Source organism: Papaver somniferum, unplaced genomic scaffold, assembly GCF_003573695.1.
Source record: "Papaver somniferum cultivar HN1 unplaced genomic scaffold, ASM357369v1 unplaced-scaffold_52, whole genome shotgun sequence".
NCBI lineage: Eukaryota > Viridiplantae > Streptophyta > Magnoliopsida > Ranunculales > Papaveraceae > Papaver > Papaver somniferum.
Genome location: NW_020647860.1, coordinates 460,370 through 474,084, shown reverse-complemented (window position 1 = coordinate 474,084; position 13,715 = coordinate 460,370). Strand labels below are relative to the sequence as shown.

Sequence of the window (13,715 nt, the reverse complement as noted above, 5' to 3'; positions counted from 1 at the left end):
CCGGCCACCGCTAAGGCGTCTTCCTTGCACAAATGGGCGTCTATCTTGCACAAATAAACATCCAAAAACTAATCGAAACCAAGCATACGTGTGTGGAAGGAGGACAAAGCCATCTGATTTCCAATTTGTCTAAATTCCTTTCAGTGATTTACGTGAACGGTGACAAAGACTTTCATGTTGTTTTAGTCATGTGATTTTAAACCAGATTCGGGTCAGCATCTTTTCTCACCATCTCGTCAAGCAATTCAAAAGACCGTAACTCGTTACTATCCCTTCGACCAAATCCCCCCAAATAGGAAAAAATGTTGCAGAATCAATCACCTCAAATTCTTCGATCTCGAGCCAGATTAGATTTAACAAGCCGTCATAAGCCCATGGATAGAACTCAACTCGAAAACCGGTTGACTAGATGAGGGATCTCAATGACCTATAAACTACCCAAATAATCCCCACCTACCATTGTGGGGGACTAAGGTCCCAACATCCCACCACGCTTCCAGACCCAACGTCCTCGTTGACCCACTCTATCGATACTTCTGGACGGTAGCCCTTTCTCTTATGGCGGATCCACTCGCCTACCAGTATTCAATGTTGGTGAAAACTACGCTCATGCATAGGTGCCCCTACATTTTAATCTAGCCTATAGGTCACCCCTTCCGTGAAGCGGACATGGATCGTGGTGGTTGGCTCTGATACCAAATGTTAGGATCCTGATACTAATCACACAAGACCCTAATACTAACACAAATCATGATAATCATTTGATCCGTTGATTGGAGATCAACCACCACAATAAGCAGAGCTTACTTAAATCTGTTTCATTAATTTTCTTTGATGATTAAAACCCTAAAACAAACTAATGCATATATATATAAACATAACTTGGAAAGTAAGGAATAAACCCTAAACTAATTACTAAAAACAAGTAGAGTGCACATGCGTTGCACGTCAGCAAATAACAATCTTTTTGTACATATTTTGCATTTTCAAATTCAAGACCCTCAATCTTTTCTGTTGGGTTTGCATAAGTGGCCTATCTAGCCTTATATACACCTGTAATGAGGTCATACGCACATCAAATAATACAATACACCGTTAAGTATGTGCTCTCATGGTATTTGTATAACTGGGAAGAATTGAAATTTTTCTTAATACAAACTTCTCATCTTGGTATCATTATCATCCTCCAAAGACACTTGCCCGTCCAATTCCTGCACGTAAATATTATTTTCAATCAATCATTGTGTTCAAAACAAACCAAATGTAAATTCTGTAAGGAAGGAATAATGAGAAATAAGTAACATTACAGAAAGTGAAAGAAGAACATAAGTTGAGAAAGGTTGCACTTTATATCTCAAGAATGTGAAGAAGTTTCTGGAAGAAAAAAGAGAAGTTGGTGCCATACAAACATCAGCTAGAGTTCGCAGAAAAAAAAACTCAAATGCCCAATTGCCCATTGGTATTAAATTTTAGTTTCTAAGGCCCCAAATAACATCAATCTCGTGTGAACACCCCTATGCGAAATCACCTATTCGTTGCTTACTACTGTCAATTGAATGAATCTCACCTATGAACCAAAACGCCTATATCATAAGCAAATACTAAACCATGACCAAAATAAATCCTCATTAATACCGAATAAAAAAGAATTCAGGGCATCTAGTGGGCAATTGTTCAATACAAACATCCAACAAATTACTTTCAAAAAAAGATTCAAATATGATTCACAATCAATACAAAGATTAGTGTTCAAAAGGTTCCGTTAGCCAAGCACTCAGTATTCTATCTCGAGCTTCCATGTCTACAAATGTAAGCAATTGAAAGGCAAATTTCTTATCCCAGGTCATGAACTTTACTATTTTCTGAAGTGCCCTCCTCATTTGTGGGCTCACTATTTTCTTAAGATCCCCTCTCATTTGTGAAGTTTACTATTGAAATTTAAAAAGAAATCTTTAGTTTTTGGTGATTTTTATTTCTTATAACTCACCTTCGGATCTGCAGCCTTGTAAATGCTCATTTACTTGATTTCACACATACCCAGTATCTCCACTAAAGTATAGTATCCAGATGGATTGTTGGCTTGGATTCACCTTGTATGATTTTCTACAAATGCATTTTCTCTTGAGCATTCACACACACACGTATGTTCAAAAAAGTAATCTTCCCTCTATCTAGCAACACTTAAGAACTTATATATCTTCCCCCTTTATTGTTCATTACTCTACTGTTGGTGGTGCAAACATTAATAACCAAGATATGTGGCCAGTCTACTACATGATACACCTCAGCTGTAATGCTACAGCCTGCAACTGCAAACCAAGATAGGTGTATGAAATAATGACCTTCATAGTAAGTGCCTTTAAACTGACAGCAACTGACAATTCTTTAAAAACCTATTGATAAAATTTAGATTAGTACATCATACCTAAAATTAGTGCCTAAGCGTACAAATCAGTACCAAAGAAACATAAATGATATACTTGGTATGGGAAACGTAAACCTAAAATAGCAATCAGATTGCATATCAATCAAATCACGAACACCTAATATCTAAATTGCATACCAGACTACACATGTGAAACCAAATTGGAAACCATACACTTACTTTCCAAACACAAATTTACCTATTTATTTTTCCCTGATTGAGAAACTCCTAATTCCAAACAATCTGATTGAGAAAAACCCCTAATTTCCCCTATTTTGTTGTCTTGGTTTGGTTCAGGGGAAACCCTATTTCAAGTAAAAATCAAATAAGTAAGAGTTTGGAACTACATACCTTACGAAGAAGATGAAATTCAACCAAATTGAAACTAATTAGATAATCTCTGAACCACCATTCTTCAATTAAAAATAGATCGATTGATTTATTTTTTGAAAGCAATCTATAATTTGAGTTCTAGGATTTTCATGGAAGATGTGAGGGAGAAGAAGTTAAACTCTTTTCTGCGAGATAGAGTTGATGCCGGATACGAAACATGTTAATGGAAAAGGTGAGGGAGAAGACGAAGTTAAACTCTTTGATGTTATCGATTTCTTCTGTTGTGACTGTGAGAAGAAGAAGTAACGAAAAAAAGAGGGGTATAGTCGGGAAGTAACGAAAAAATGTCGCACGGAATTTGTTTCCTATCATCCAACGGTTTCCATTAAAGGTTAGGAGATCCAACGGCTGTAGTCAATTTATTTGTTGACTTTTCAATTCTGTTGCGCTCCTCATTAGAATTATAATTGCTGTTGGTGTCCCAACCCCCTAATTCACCATACCCAGCAACACCTAAACTCATTTCACAGAACCATTTCCAACAACAACAAACCCCATCTGCAATCACTTTGCCTACAACAACAATAACAACAGCTTCTTCATCCTTACTTTCTCTACTCCCACCTCTATCTAGAGCTCAACCTCTTCTCCTCCAAATGGCTTCTCTTGCTTCTAAACTCTTTCAGGTTTCCCCAAATCGAGCATCATGGTTCACTTCTTTTCGTGGTTCACTTCCTACTTTCCTAGCTTCTCAAACCCTAACCCTAAATCCACCTCCACTTGATTCTACTCCTACTTCTCCCAAAGAAATCATCTCGTTATTCACTTCTCTTCAAACTCAACTCTTTGAATCAGTTGCTGAGCTTCAAGATGCTAAAACAGAAAATTGCTCGAGAGATTAAAGCAAAAGATGCGGTGATTCTTGCATTTGCGAATAAACTGAAAGAAGCTGTACGTGTTCTTGATCTTTTAGTTGATGATTACTCTGATTATCATCCACCTGAACGATCGAAAATGGAAGGTAATTCTGATGATACTGAAATGACCTCAACTACTACTACTATTGCAACTTCATTGAAATTGAATGATATATTGTTTTGTGCTCATAGAATCAGTTACACAACATTTGCACCACCTGGATTTGGGGCGGGGCAAGCTCCACTTCGTGGTGCTCTTCCTCCGGCCCCACAAGAAGAACAAATGCGTGCTTCGCAATTGTATAATTTCGCTGATCTTGATATTGAATTACCTAAGATAGAATGTAATGAGAAGACAATTGAGACATTGGAGGAGGCTCCTAGATTGGCCGCAGAGAATAATAAACTTGGTGATTTAGCAGCTGTTCAAGGTTTACTCTCCCCACACCTTACTATTCCATCAGGTTGGCGACCTGGGATGCCTGTGGAATTGCCAACCGATTTTTCAATTATTCCGCCAGCTGGATGGAAACCTGGGGATCCTGTTCCGTTGCCCCCATTGGATGCTATTGTTCTGGGTAAGGTTGAGGAACAACAACCATGTCGTGCTCCTCCAATGCCAGTTAAGGGTCCTGAACCATTTCAAGTTCGGCATGTACAACTTGATATTGACCAGGATGATAGCAGTAGTGAATATAGTAGCGAGGGAAGTTCTGAGGAAGACTAAGACTGCAACTCAGTTGAATTGCGGCGCTCTTTAACTATTATTCCGGATAACTAAAATTGGTAAGCTTACTTGTGCTTGTTTTTTACCAGGTCTAACCTTTGGATTTCATGTATTGAATATTTTGAATTTATCTTACGTTTTCAATATAAATGTGCAATATAACCACAGTTGTTCATTAGTCATATTGTTCATTAGTCATATCATTTGAACAAAACAAAGTCAAAGAGTTTGAGAACTTCACCAAACAAATTGTCTTCTTACATATGCCAATTGAAAAAGCATCTTGAAAACTGCACTTTTTGTAAGGGTGTGGTGGTTATGTATTTGAGCTTGAGAACTTATCTTTCAGTGATGGTAATACAAAAGTTAGGTCGACGAGATTCACTAGGTTCTCGGAGGTGGTGTTCTGGGTTGCAATTTATTATACTAATTAGTGAATTGTCATGCAGCAACTTATTGGTCCTCCAGTGATACAGATTTCTGCACTGTTGGGTTCAAACATTTGTAACTTTTGTCTGTGGGACAATGTGTTCTTGTGTATTCAGCTCAATGATTTTCTTTAACTGGCCTAGTATTGTTGATTTCAAACATTTGTGATTTTCTTATGTGTTTTTTGGGACAATGTGGCCTTGTGCATTCAGCTCAATGTTTTTTCTTTTACTGGCCTACTAGTGATCTCTACTTGTCCTCTTGTATAGCCCTTTAGCTGGATTCTGCATTTGACTTTCTGTTTGATGTTGCTTTTGAGAGGTTAACGGTAAAAACTATCATTCTTTTTTTTTTTCTTTTTTCTTTTCGATCTTTTGCTTGGTTTGAGAGGCTCTCATTGTGCAATGGTTGTTCTCTACTGAGTTATCTTTTCGTGGAGAATGACCTGCTTATGTTGTTCTTATGATGGTTAATGAGTTTTAAGATAACTATTGATAGAAGCAATTTCTTCTTTCCCTTTTCAATATAGCTATTGATGCATAAGTTAAGGTTAGAATAATATCAATACACTAATGAGGCATTTTATTTGTTAGCTCTTCTGCTTGCAACTCTAAGAAATGAGGAAAGCAGTATCATTACGAGTTTCCACAATGATTCTCTTTTGATGTCAAGCTAATGTAATTTGTTTTTCTTTCATCCCTGGCAGAATTTGTACTCTTGGATGAGATCATTTCTTGTTAATTTTGGATTAGTTTTAACTTTTATGTCATTTCTTCTTTTCCGCCTATTAGAAAAGTTCTCTCCTGTGAGGTCTGTTCTAGTGATGGTGTTACCTTGAACCAGAGTGGTGTTAAATATGGATTACTATTGTGGTGGTCTTGGTGACTCTGGGCACTGTCCTGAGTAGTTGCTTCCCTTTTATTTTCTGGTAAGCAGAACAACTACATAAAGGATTAGTAACTGAGGCATAGAGTGCAATTATGTAACTGAGGATTATTTATATAGATGAAGGGTGTGGTTGCGACATTGCCGCAAAAATATTGAACACATAGGGGAAGGGAAGGTTAGATTACAATCTATGACGAACAATTGTTTGAAGCCAATATGAAAGTATAATAGACAAGGTTTTTTATGAGTATCTGTGTTAAACCTAGGATGCTTCTATTTGCAAATTTATGTTACTTTGAAAATCTTATGTAATGAGTAAAATAAGATGATGTAATTTATGTTTTTCAGACTGGAGAGAGTCTGAAAAACCACTTCCTGCAAAGGCTAATGATAGAGAAGCAATGGTTATAGCTGATACAAGGGCAGCTCTTTGCCATCTCGAGCTTCGAGCTTTGTAATGGTTGATTTGGTGATTTAGGGCTTGATGCATTGGTCACTAAAGTGCACAAATCTGATCCATCTTGACATTGTTGGAGCCGTTTGTGTGCGGCTTGATGGTGATCTTTTAGACAAGTGTGAACATCTTGCGGAGTTTAGGGGTGATTTGGATGCCTATTCAGACGATGATGGCGACGATAATGAAGCTGCAGTCTCGTCATTAGACTGAGATCAGTGAGGTACTCGGCTTCTTGGTATGTCTTGTTGAGGATCTTGTTCTTATACCGTCTTTTGGTGTATCCTGTGGTTAATGTAGTTGGTGGTCTTTTAGTTGTACAGAAAACTCGGGTATATATTTTGGTAATTTCCACACCTTTTGTTTTACCTTTTAAGGGGGGGATCTAAACTAAATCATACTATTTCCGTTCCCGGAAAAGAGTTATTATCACTTTTTTATTTTGGCTTAAAAATAGGGTAAATTGAAAAAAGTGATGGTAACTCTTTTCGAGGAAGGAACTGGAGGGAGTATGAAAGAAAACTACAAACAACCAACTTAGACTTTATTGCAAGTCTGGAGCTAAATAGATAAAAGTAGCTCTTTTTGCTTCTTCTCCAGTTGGTAGAAAGGTGTACACGAGGCATGAACATTCCCTTGATGGAAAATTATAGTGCACTTTCATGTCTCATATGTGTATGAAATCATTATGGTTATGTTAGTAAAAGCTTGTTAAAATTCTCTTTCTCTCAAAAGAAAAAAAGAAAAGAAAAAGAAAGAAAGAAAGAAAAGTAAATTAAGGATAATGAACAAGGCACTTCATGCAAAGTGGATATGGAGGTATGGAAATAAGAAGAAGGCGTTATGGAGAAAGGTTGTTTCATAATGGAGGAAATCCGGAAGCATTCTTTCCAAATGAGAATAACAAGCCGGTTGGTAAGAGCTTATGGACAGGTATATTAAAAAGCAGTTCTAGTGTGGTACAGAATTCTGTTTTATAAGTGAATAGTGGGAATAGAGTTTTGTTCTGGAAGGACAATTGGTTAAATGGGCAATCTCCAAGATCATTATTTCCGTCTCTTTACAAGATTAGCCGAAAACAAGATGCAACCATACAAGAAATGTTGGTGTTAAGTGGCATTTTGTAGACTGCTAAAAGATGAAGAAATTGAGGATGTTGCTCACCTTTTGAATCTGGTGTCGGTTATTAACAGTAGCAGTGGATCTGATTTGAGAATATGGCAAGGGGGAATAAAGAATTTTCCGTGACAGAGTGTTACAAAAATCTGGAAGATGATGGATTACTAATGTTTCCCTATAAATCTGTATGGAATCCTAGAATTCCGCAGAAGGTTATATTCTTTGTTTAGACTCTTTGTTATGATGCAGCTCTGACATTGGACACTTACAGGAATTCTATCATGGTGAATGGGTGCTTATTATGTAAGAAAGCTGCTGAGACAAACCAACACATTTTCTTGCATTATGAGACTACAAGGTCAGTATGGCATTATTTCTTAAACTTTTACAATTTGAGTTGGGTATTTCATGATTCTGTTAGAAGTACCATATGGGAATAGAGAAAGAAGAAGTCTTCCGACTTCCGGTGTCCATGCCATAAGAAAGAGAATTTGGGACATTTATCCTTTTGCTATTTGGTGGGTGATCCGAATTGAACCTAGCGTAACACTTTTTAATGGAAAGTATAGTTCTTTGGACTCGATCATTGATAGTGTGAAATCTCAGGTGTATAATTGGTGCGTTGGTGTATTTCCTTGAATACGGATATAAACAATTGGGAGGCAGTCATGAGATAATTGACTTTCTTTGTTTTTTTGTTTTTCTGTAGCTCTACTATAATTGAGCTAGGCTTTGTTTTCTTTCTACTCAACTCATCACGGACTTGGTGAGAAGTCGAATTTTTCAATATATTTACCCTTTATGAGCAAAATTTTTTTTTGCCGTTTTTGAATAAAAAAAGAAGAAAGGAAGTTACATTTTGTAAAGAGTTGAACGATCCACTATGCAAAGGCTACTGATATACTAGTATAATTTTGCAAACCAGAAAATAAATGCGTCGGCGCTGTACAACACAGTCGTCGGATGCCGGTGCCCAAAACGACGATCAGCCCGGGAATCGAACCCACAATCTATACGTTGGGAGCCAAACCTCTGGCCAACTTGAGCAGGTTGAGGTAGGCTTATTATCATTAACCTGTGTGCTTGTGAGAGTTCACAACTTCACATTGTAGTAATGGCGTGCTTAGTGATGACTGATGACAGAACTAAAAACAGGTCATCCCTGGACACCTAAAAGTGGAATATGTGAGTGATGAGAAAACTGAACACAGCTTATCACTCAAATGGCAAAAGTTACCTCTGAACACCTAAAAGTGGAATCTGGCGTATTGGTGTTTTTTTTTTTTTTTTTGAATGGAGATGCTCCTCTCTGTGCAATAAATTGACTGGGAATGTTGACAGGAGGGTTCACATGCTGTTAGCTAGGGATGCGGTAGAGAGATGACGAGAGCAAACACCAACTTTATGCAGATTGGCAAAAACTATTTCTGAGCACCAAAATGCACAGACTGTTGGTTTTCTTTTAACGGAAGGTGCTCCATAATGGAGTACTTTCCATCGCACTGTAGTTTAGCTGCTTTTGTTCAGCCCATCACATCAATCCGAGTCTTCATACAGACTTCATGAATTGGACATTCAGATTCAGTGTTATATATACACACCAAATAGTACAAACGTTAAGAGAGAAAGAGAAGCGGAAGAAGCTAGGCTTAGCACTTGGTGGTATGTTAGCTCCTCTGTGGATTTTTAAATTATTGATATCACAAGCTCCCATCCTTTGATCCTGTTGTGTTTTTTTTTTAACTTCCTTTCATTTTTTTGTCACCTTAGCTTGGAATGATGTTCTCCTTTTATTTTCCTCAGTGTTTTTCAAAATGTAAAACATACTCCCTCCGTTTCTAAATAATATGCAGGTTTGTGTGTATGGTTCTTAGCAGTCCCATCTCATGTATCTAGCTAGTACCAGTGCATTTAAGTTGTAAGTTATTGGCTAAAAGGTAGCATTTCCAAATCTTAACAAGAAAAGAAAAAAAGAAAAAAAAGAAAACAAAGAACTATCCTAGTACAAGAACTTGAACAACCGAGAAGGCTACAGTACTAATGGATACAAACCAACTAAAACGGCAAAAAATTCTCTTGAATCACATACATTATTAGACATGGTTTAATTGTTTGTTGTTTTACATGAAAAGCAGTATAAATCTCAGTGCGTTACTATTTTTATTTTTACAGGAAGATTTAATCGAGGTGGAAAAAACATGGAGAATGTCAGTGGTTCATCGTCCAAAGACAAAAAAGGTTCATTCTTAAGATTGTATAAATTATGTTGTGCTGCAGATGAATTATGTTTTAAAGTTAGTTAGAGTGTCAAAGAGCTGACTCTGATTTGAATATTTATATATTTTGAAATGGATCCTTCATTAGTTCAAAGTAATATATGATCACTTCCCCCTATCATGCAGTACAGTCTTTGGTTTGTGTTTCTGTTGTTTTTTTCTTATGACTCCTTAATGATTCTGAATTACAGTTAAACTTGAGAACCTTCCAGTTAAAAAGGTGCCAAATTTGGAAGGCTTACATAACCGATGCATCGAGAAAGAATCAATGATTCAGGAGCTCAAGAAAGATATTGAATCGGTGAAGTATCGTCTAGAGATGGGAAAGCATGAAGTTCAGACAGGAAATACGGAGGCTATCTTAACCTTGACCAAGGAGTATAACAGGCTAAGATCTGAGTACCCCTCATTATTAAATGCATCTGGGAAGTCGAAGTAGTTAAATGAAGTTGTCCACCAAAATCCACTTTGCAAATCATGAATGAAAGTTTAGCTAGTGTGTTCCTTTTCTTCTTTTAGAACTAGTGTTTAACTAGTATGTCAAGTAGCAGAAGTCTTGCGTATCAGACTATCATTAATGATTATGGTTCTTGTCTTAAATAGCAATCGCTCGGAACAATGTTGCCTTCTTAACATCAATAGTGAGGCTGTAAGAATTAAGAACATGTTGAAGTCTTCTCTAGCTTTCTGCATCCTCATTCCTGTCCAACTCTTTTTGTCTTCTCTGAATGATTATAGACACTACTGATAGCTCTGCTAATTGCCAAAATCTTAGCAAAAACAGAAATGAGGTTTGAGGAGAATACACTGGTGAACTCTATGGACACTTGGCCTCTGCTTCACAGTAAGAACCTTTCATCTACATGGAAAACTGACCATATTTGGAAGTGTGTTGTGGATATAAGAAGTACCTGTGGCAGAGCGGTCGTCTCCGTCTCTTATCTTGAAACAAACATAGCTGCAAATTGTTAGCCAGTTAGCATCTACTTAATTGTTAGCCAGTTAGCATGTACTCTAACTGGTCTAAAGTTAGGCCTATGAACAAGAGTTGTACACTGTACGACGGAAACTCCCCAAAAAGCTATCATCTTTCTAATTAGCCTGTCCAGGGACTCTTTTAGGCCAGGGGCAATATAGGTTAAATGAAATCAGTAACCGACTGGTCCGACTCCTCCAGTGAAAGGAAATCTGGGGAATCTGGGAACTTAATTTTGAAGTCTTTGTAATCAGAGGTGTCTAGTTCTGTCTAACTGGTTAGAAAATTAACGGCAAGGCTTCCTCAGCTCACATTGGCTCGCACAAACTTATGCACAATGAGTGTTTTTTTCTGCTATACATTATCAGTGTATCACGAAAAATGATGTTACAAATACAGAAGAATTTTGATTAGCCATATCTTGTGTGAAGACTGAAGAGTGGTGGTTCCAAAATTGTTGCACAACTGAGACCAGCCGCTAGAAAATTTTAATAATGTGCAAATGTATGTAGATTGTGATCCCTAAAAGGAATAGTGGTGGTTCCCCAAATTGTTACACCATTTAGATAAGCAGCTTTCCTGTCTCATACAGACAATGCACAAAATTCCTTTGGACAAAAAACAACTGGTTTTGTACTACACTGAGAACTGAAAGAGCAAGCAAGCAAGCTCACAATGTTGTCAACTACAACTTCACAAGAACATCTAAAAGTAAAACCAGATCCGATTCTTTTCATCATTCATCCAAAAGGACATTGTGTTTCCAAAATATGTGATTGAGAGTTGAAATATCTGAAGTAAGCTAGCCATCTATCTAATTTGCTTTCCAGAGCTAGTCCCACTACTGTTATCTGCACCAAAATCCTCCAAATAGACATCTATTTTGCGGCTTCAGTCATTGATGAAGTTTGCCCAAGGTCTAACAACAGTGCAGCCAATGTCTGGGCTTTTTAGTAGTTAAGCCTATGTCTACACTAAATTCTCATGAGCTTGTTGTTTAAACCACGTCAACCCTAGTGTTTAACTTAGTATTGCTCGCCTATTATATTAACTTAGAAGAATTCTATTGCTTCTCGATGTAGATGTGCTCTTTGATCTGTAAGAGCCATATTGAATTCCAAAAACACCTGACAGAGTTTTGGATACATGTAGCTATGGAAATAGAGAATAAGAGGACAATAGACTTGCTGTTAGTTAAAGACCAACATGAGCTAGATGTTTTTAAACCCATTCTCCATTGTAAAGAGAGACATTTCATATATCATCTGGTACTAAAAAAAATTAAAACAAGGCATTTACAAAATTAAAGAAAGGAGAAAGCAGAGTTATTCACTGAAATCCCATTGCAATAACCAAACTACCCTACTTAAAAAATCAGTGACACCAAACACGTTTTTCCTTTTGGTCACAAACAATATATCTCTGACCTGCCTACTCTTCAATATCATCAGACCCTTGTTCTTTCTCTTCTTCTTGTTCTTTCTCATCATCCTGCTCATTCTCTGGTTCTTGTTCAGGTTCTCCGTCTGCATTCTCAGCATTGTAATTCTCCATAGCCTTCTGAAACTCTGCCTTGAGCTCAGCACATTTCTCCACATAAGGCTTCTTCTCCTGATACCAAAATTTTCACAATATGTTAATCTTCCACGCCCAAAATTACCAATAGCAAGCCTCATTCATGACATTGATTACTGTGAAATTAGATAAACACAATAAGAATCATGAACTCACTTTGTCTGACATAGATTTCCATTTCTGACCACCTTCCTTGGCAACCTTCACCACATAAATATTATCAACAACAAATCAATATAATAGATTCAATCACAAAATCATCAATACAAATATATTGAAAAGATATATGGAAACTGATTTATACCACTGAGACACTCTTATTGTCTGGATTTGCTTCCTTGAATTCCTTTCTGAAATCCTCCCTACAGTAAAACAGATTTACATTGAAATTTTAGAAAATCACTCAAACAAGCCTATGAATACATAACAACCAATTGAAAAGCAAGGGAGGGGGAAAAGTTTTACATAAAGGCAAAGAAAGCAGTGGGAGGACGCTTGGGCGCATTAGGATCCTTAACTTTCTGCTCTTTCTTAGTCTTAGTCTTCTTTGGTTTTGGTTCAGATGGTACAGTCTTTTTCCTATTTGTTTAGATCAAAATAAACCCTAAAATTAGTTTCACAAAATAAACGAAAGAAACTCAACAAGGGAAATTAGAGAAAAAGTGGTTTTACTTTTCGGTAGCACTTTCAACAACCTGAGCATCTGTTGAAGAAAAGATTATAGAATGATCATTAGGATAAAACCCCCAAAATTAATTTTCGTACTGAAATAGATCGAAGTTAGAAAAAAATTTACCCAAATTCATCTTGATTTTAGAATCAAGACTACAGTCATGCATATCGATAAGAACCACAGGAACGTCTTTCTTACATTCTTCACTGAAATCAACCAAAAACAAAAATAAGCTCCGGTAACAAAAGTTGTAACCCTAACTTTCCATTTCAAGATCTGAACCCTAACTTGTGATTTCAAATTCTAAAATCGCAATACAGAAATATTATACATCTAAGCTAGATATAGAAACACAGTGGGAAAAATTATACCATCGAGTGAAAGCACTTCCATCTCTAGCACGTTTAAGTGAATTGACATCAGCATCAACCCTTTTTCGGATTCTTTGAGGGTTTGATTTAGCTGAAGTTCCTGCTGCCATTTTTTATCTTCTAGAGATAGAGAAAGATAGAGATAGGGAGAGAGAGATGTTTTGATGAATTTTCTGAAGAGACTGAACGATTTTGGGCAAGTTATAAAAAGAGAAAATGAAATCGAGATTTTGAAATTTGGCGCTCAGATTTTGGGAAATATACAACTTCCCTCTTCTTTTCTTTTTCATCTTTGACATGGATCGATGAGCTGTATCATTTAAGACAGTTGATTGTAAAACTAATGGGCGGTTTTGATCTGATTCCAGAACATTTGCATTTTTTTAGATTTTCCGCTCCCTCCCTTGTAATTTTGGATTTTGGGAGATTTTTTTTTTTCTTTTTTTTGATTTTGGGAGATAAAAATTGAACTTTGGCGCCTATGTATGCGATTTGGGATAAGATTTTTACACCCCAGCAATATGCATGGTGTTAAGAAACGCCAAATTCTTG

The 13,715-nt window shown here is 36.8% G+C and overlaps 2 protein-coding genes, 1 long non-coding RNA gene and 1 pseudogene across 3 annotated transcripts; 2 read left to right on the top strand and 2 right to left on the bottom strand.

The window, feature by feature from the left end:
• Positions 1 to 820: 820 nt before the first annotated feature.
• Positions 821 to 2,434, bottom strand: LOC113343026. Its single transcript, XR_003356985.1, has 2 exons — positions 1,988 to 2,434; positions 821 to 1,211 (listed from the first exon to the last, which is right to left on the bottom strand). It is a non-coding gene; the product is annotated as an uncharacterized LOC113343026 (long non-coding RNA).
• A 791-nt stretch (positions 2,435 to 3,225) lies between these two features.
• On the top strand, positions 3,226 to 8,158 carry LOC113343008 (annotated as a pseudogene).
• A 474-nt stretch (positions 8,159 to 8,632) lies between these two features.
• LOC113343024 lies at positions 8,633 to 10,223 on the top strand. The gene is made up of 3 exons (XM_026587359.1): positions 8,633 to 8,954; positions 9,465 to 9,530; positions 9,760 to 10,223. The coding sequence occupies exons 1-3, from the start codon at positions 8,855 to 8,857 to the stop codon at positions 10,005 to 10,007; spliced, it is 414 nt and encodes a 137-aa protein (XP_026443144.1). The 5' UTR covers positions 8,633 to 8,854; the 3' UTR covers positions 10,008 to 10,223.
• Positions 10,224 to 11,760: 1,537 nt separating this feature from the next.
• LOC113343042 (high mobility group B protein 7-like) lies at positions 11,761 to 13,348 on the bottom strand. Its single transcript, XM_026587371.1, has 7 exons — positions 13,164 to 13,348; positions 12,916 to 12,998; positions 12,792 to 12,822; positions 12,585 to 12,698; positions 12,424 to 12,481; positions 12,276 to 12,320; positions 11,761 to 12,155 (listed from the first exon to the last, which is right to left on the bottom strand). The coding sequence occupies exons 1-7, from the start codon at positions 13,271 to 13,273 to the stop codon at positions 11,976 to 11,978; spliced, it is 621 nt and encodes a 206-aa protein (XP_026443156.1). The 5' UTR covers positions 13,274 to 13,348; the 3' UTR covers positions 11,761 to 11,975.
• Between the last annotated feature and the right edge of the window lie 367 nt (positions 13,349 to 13,715).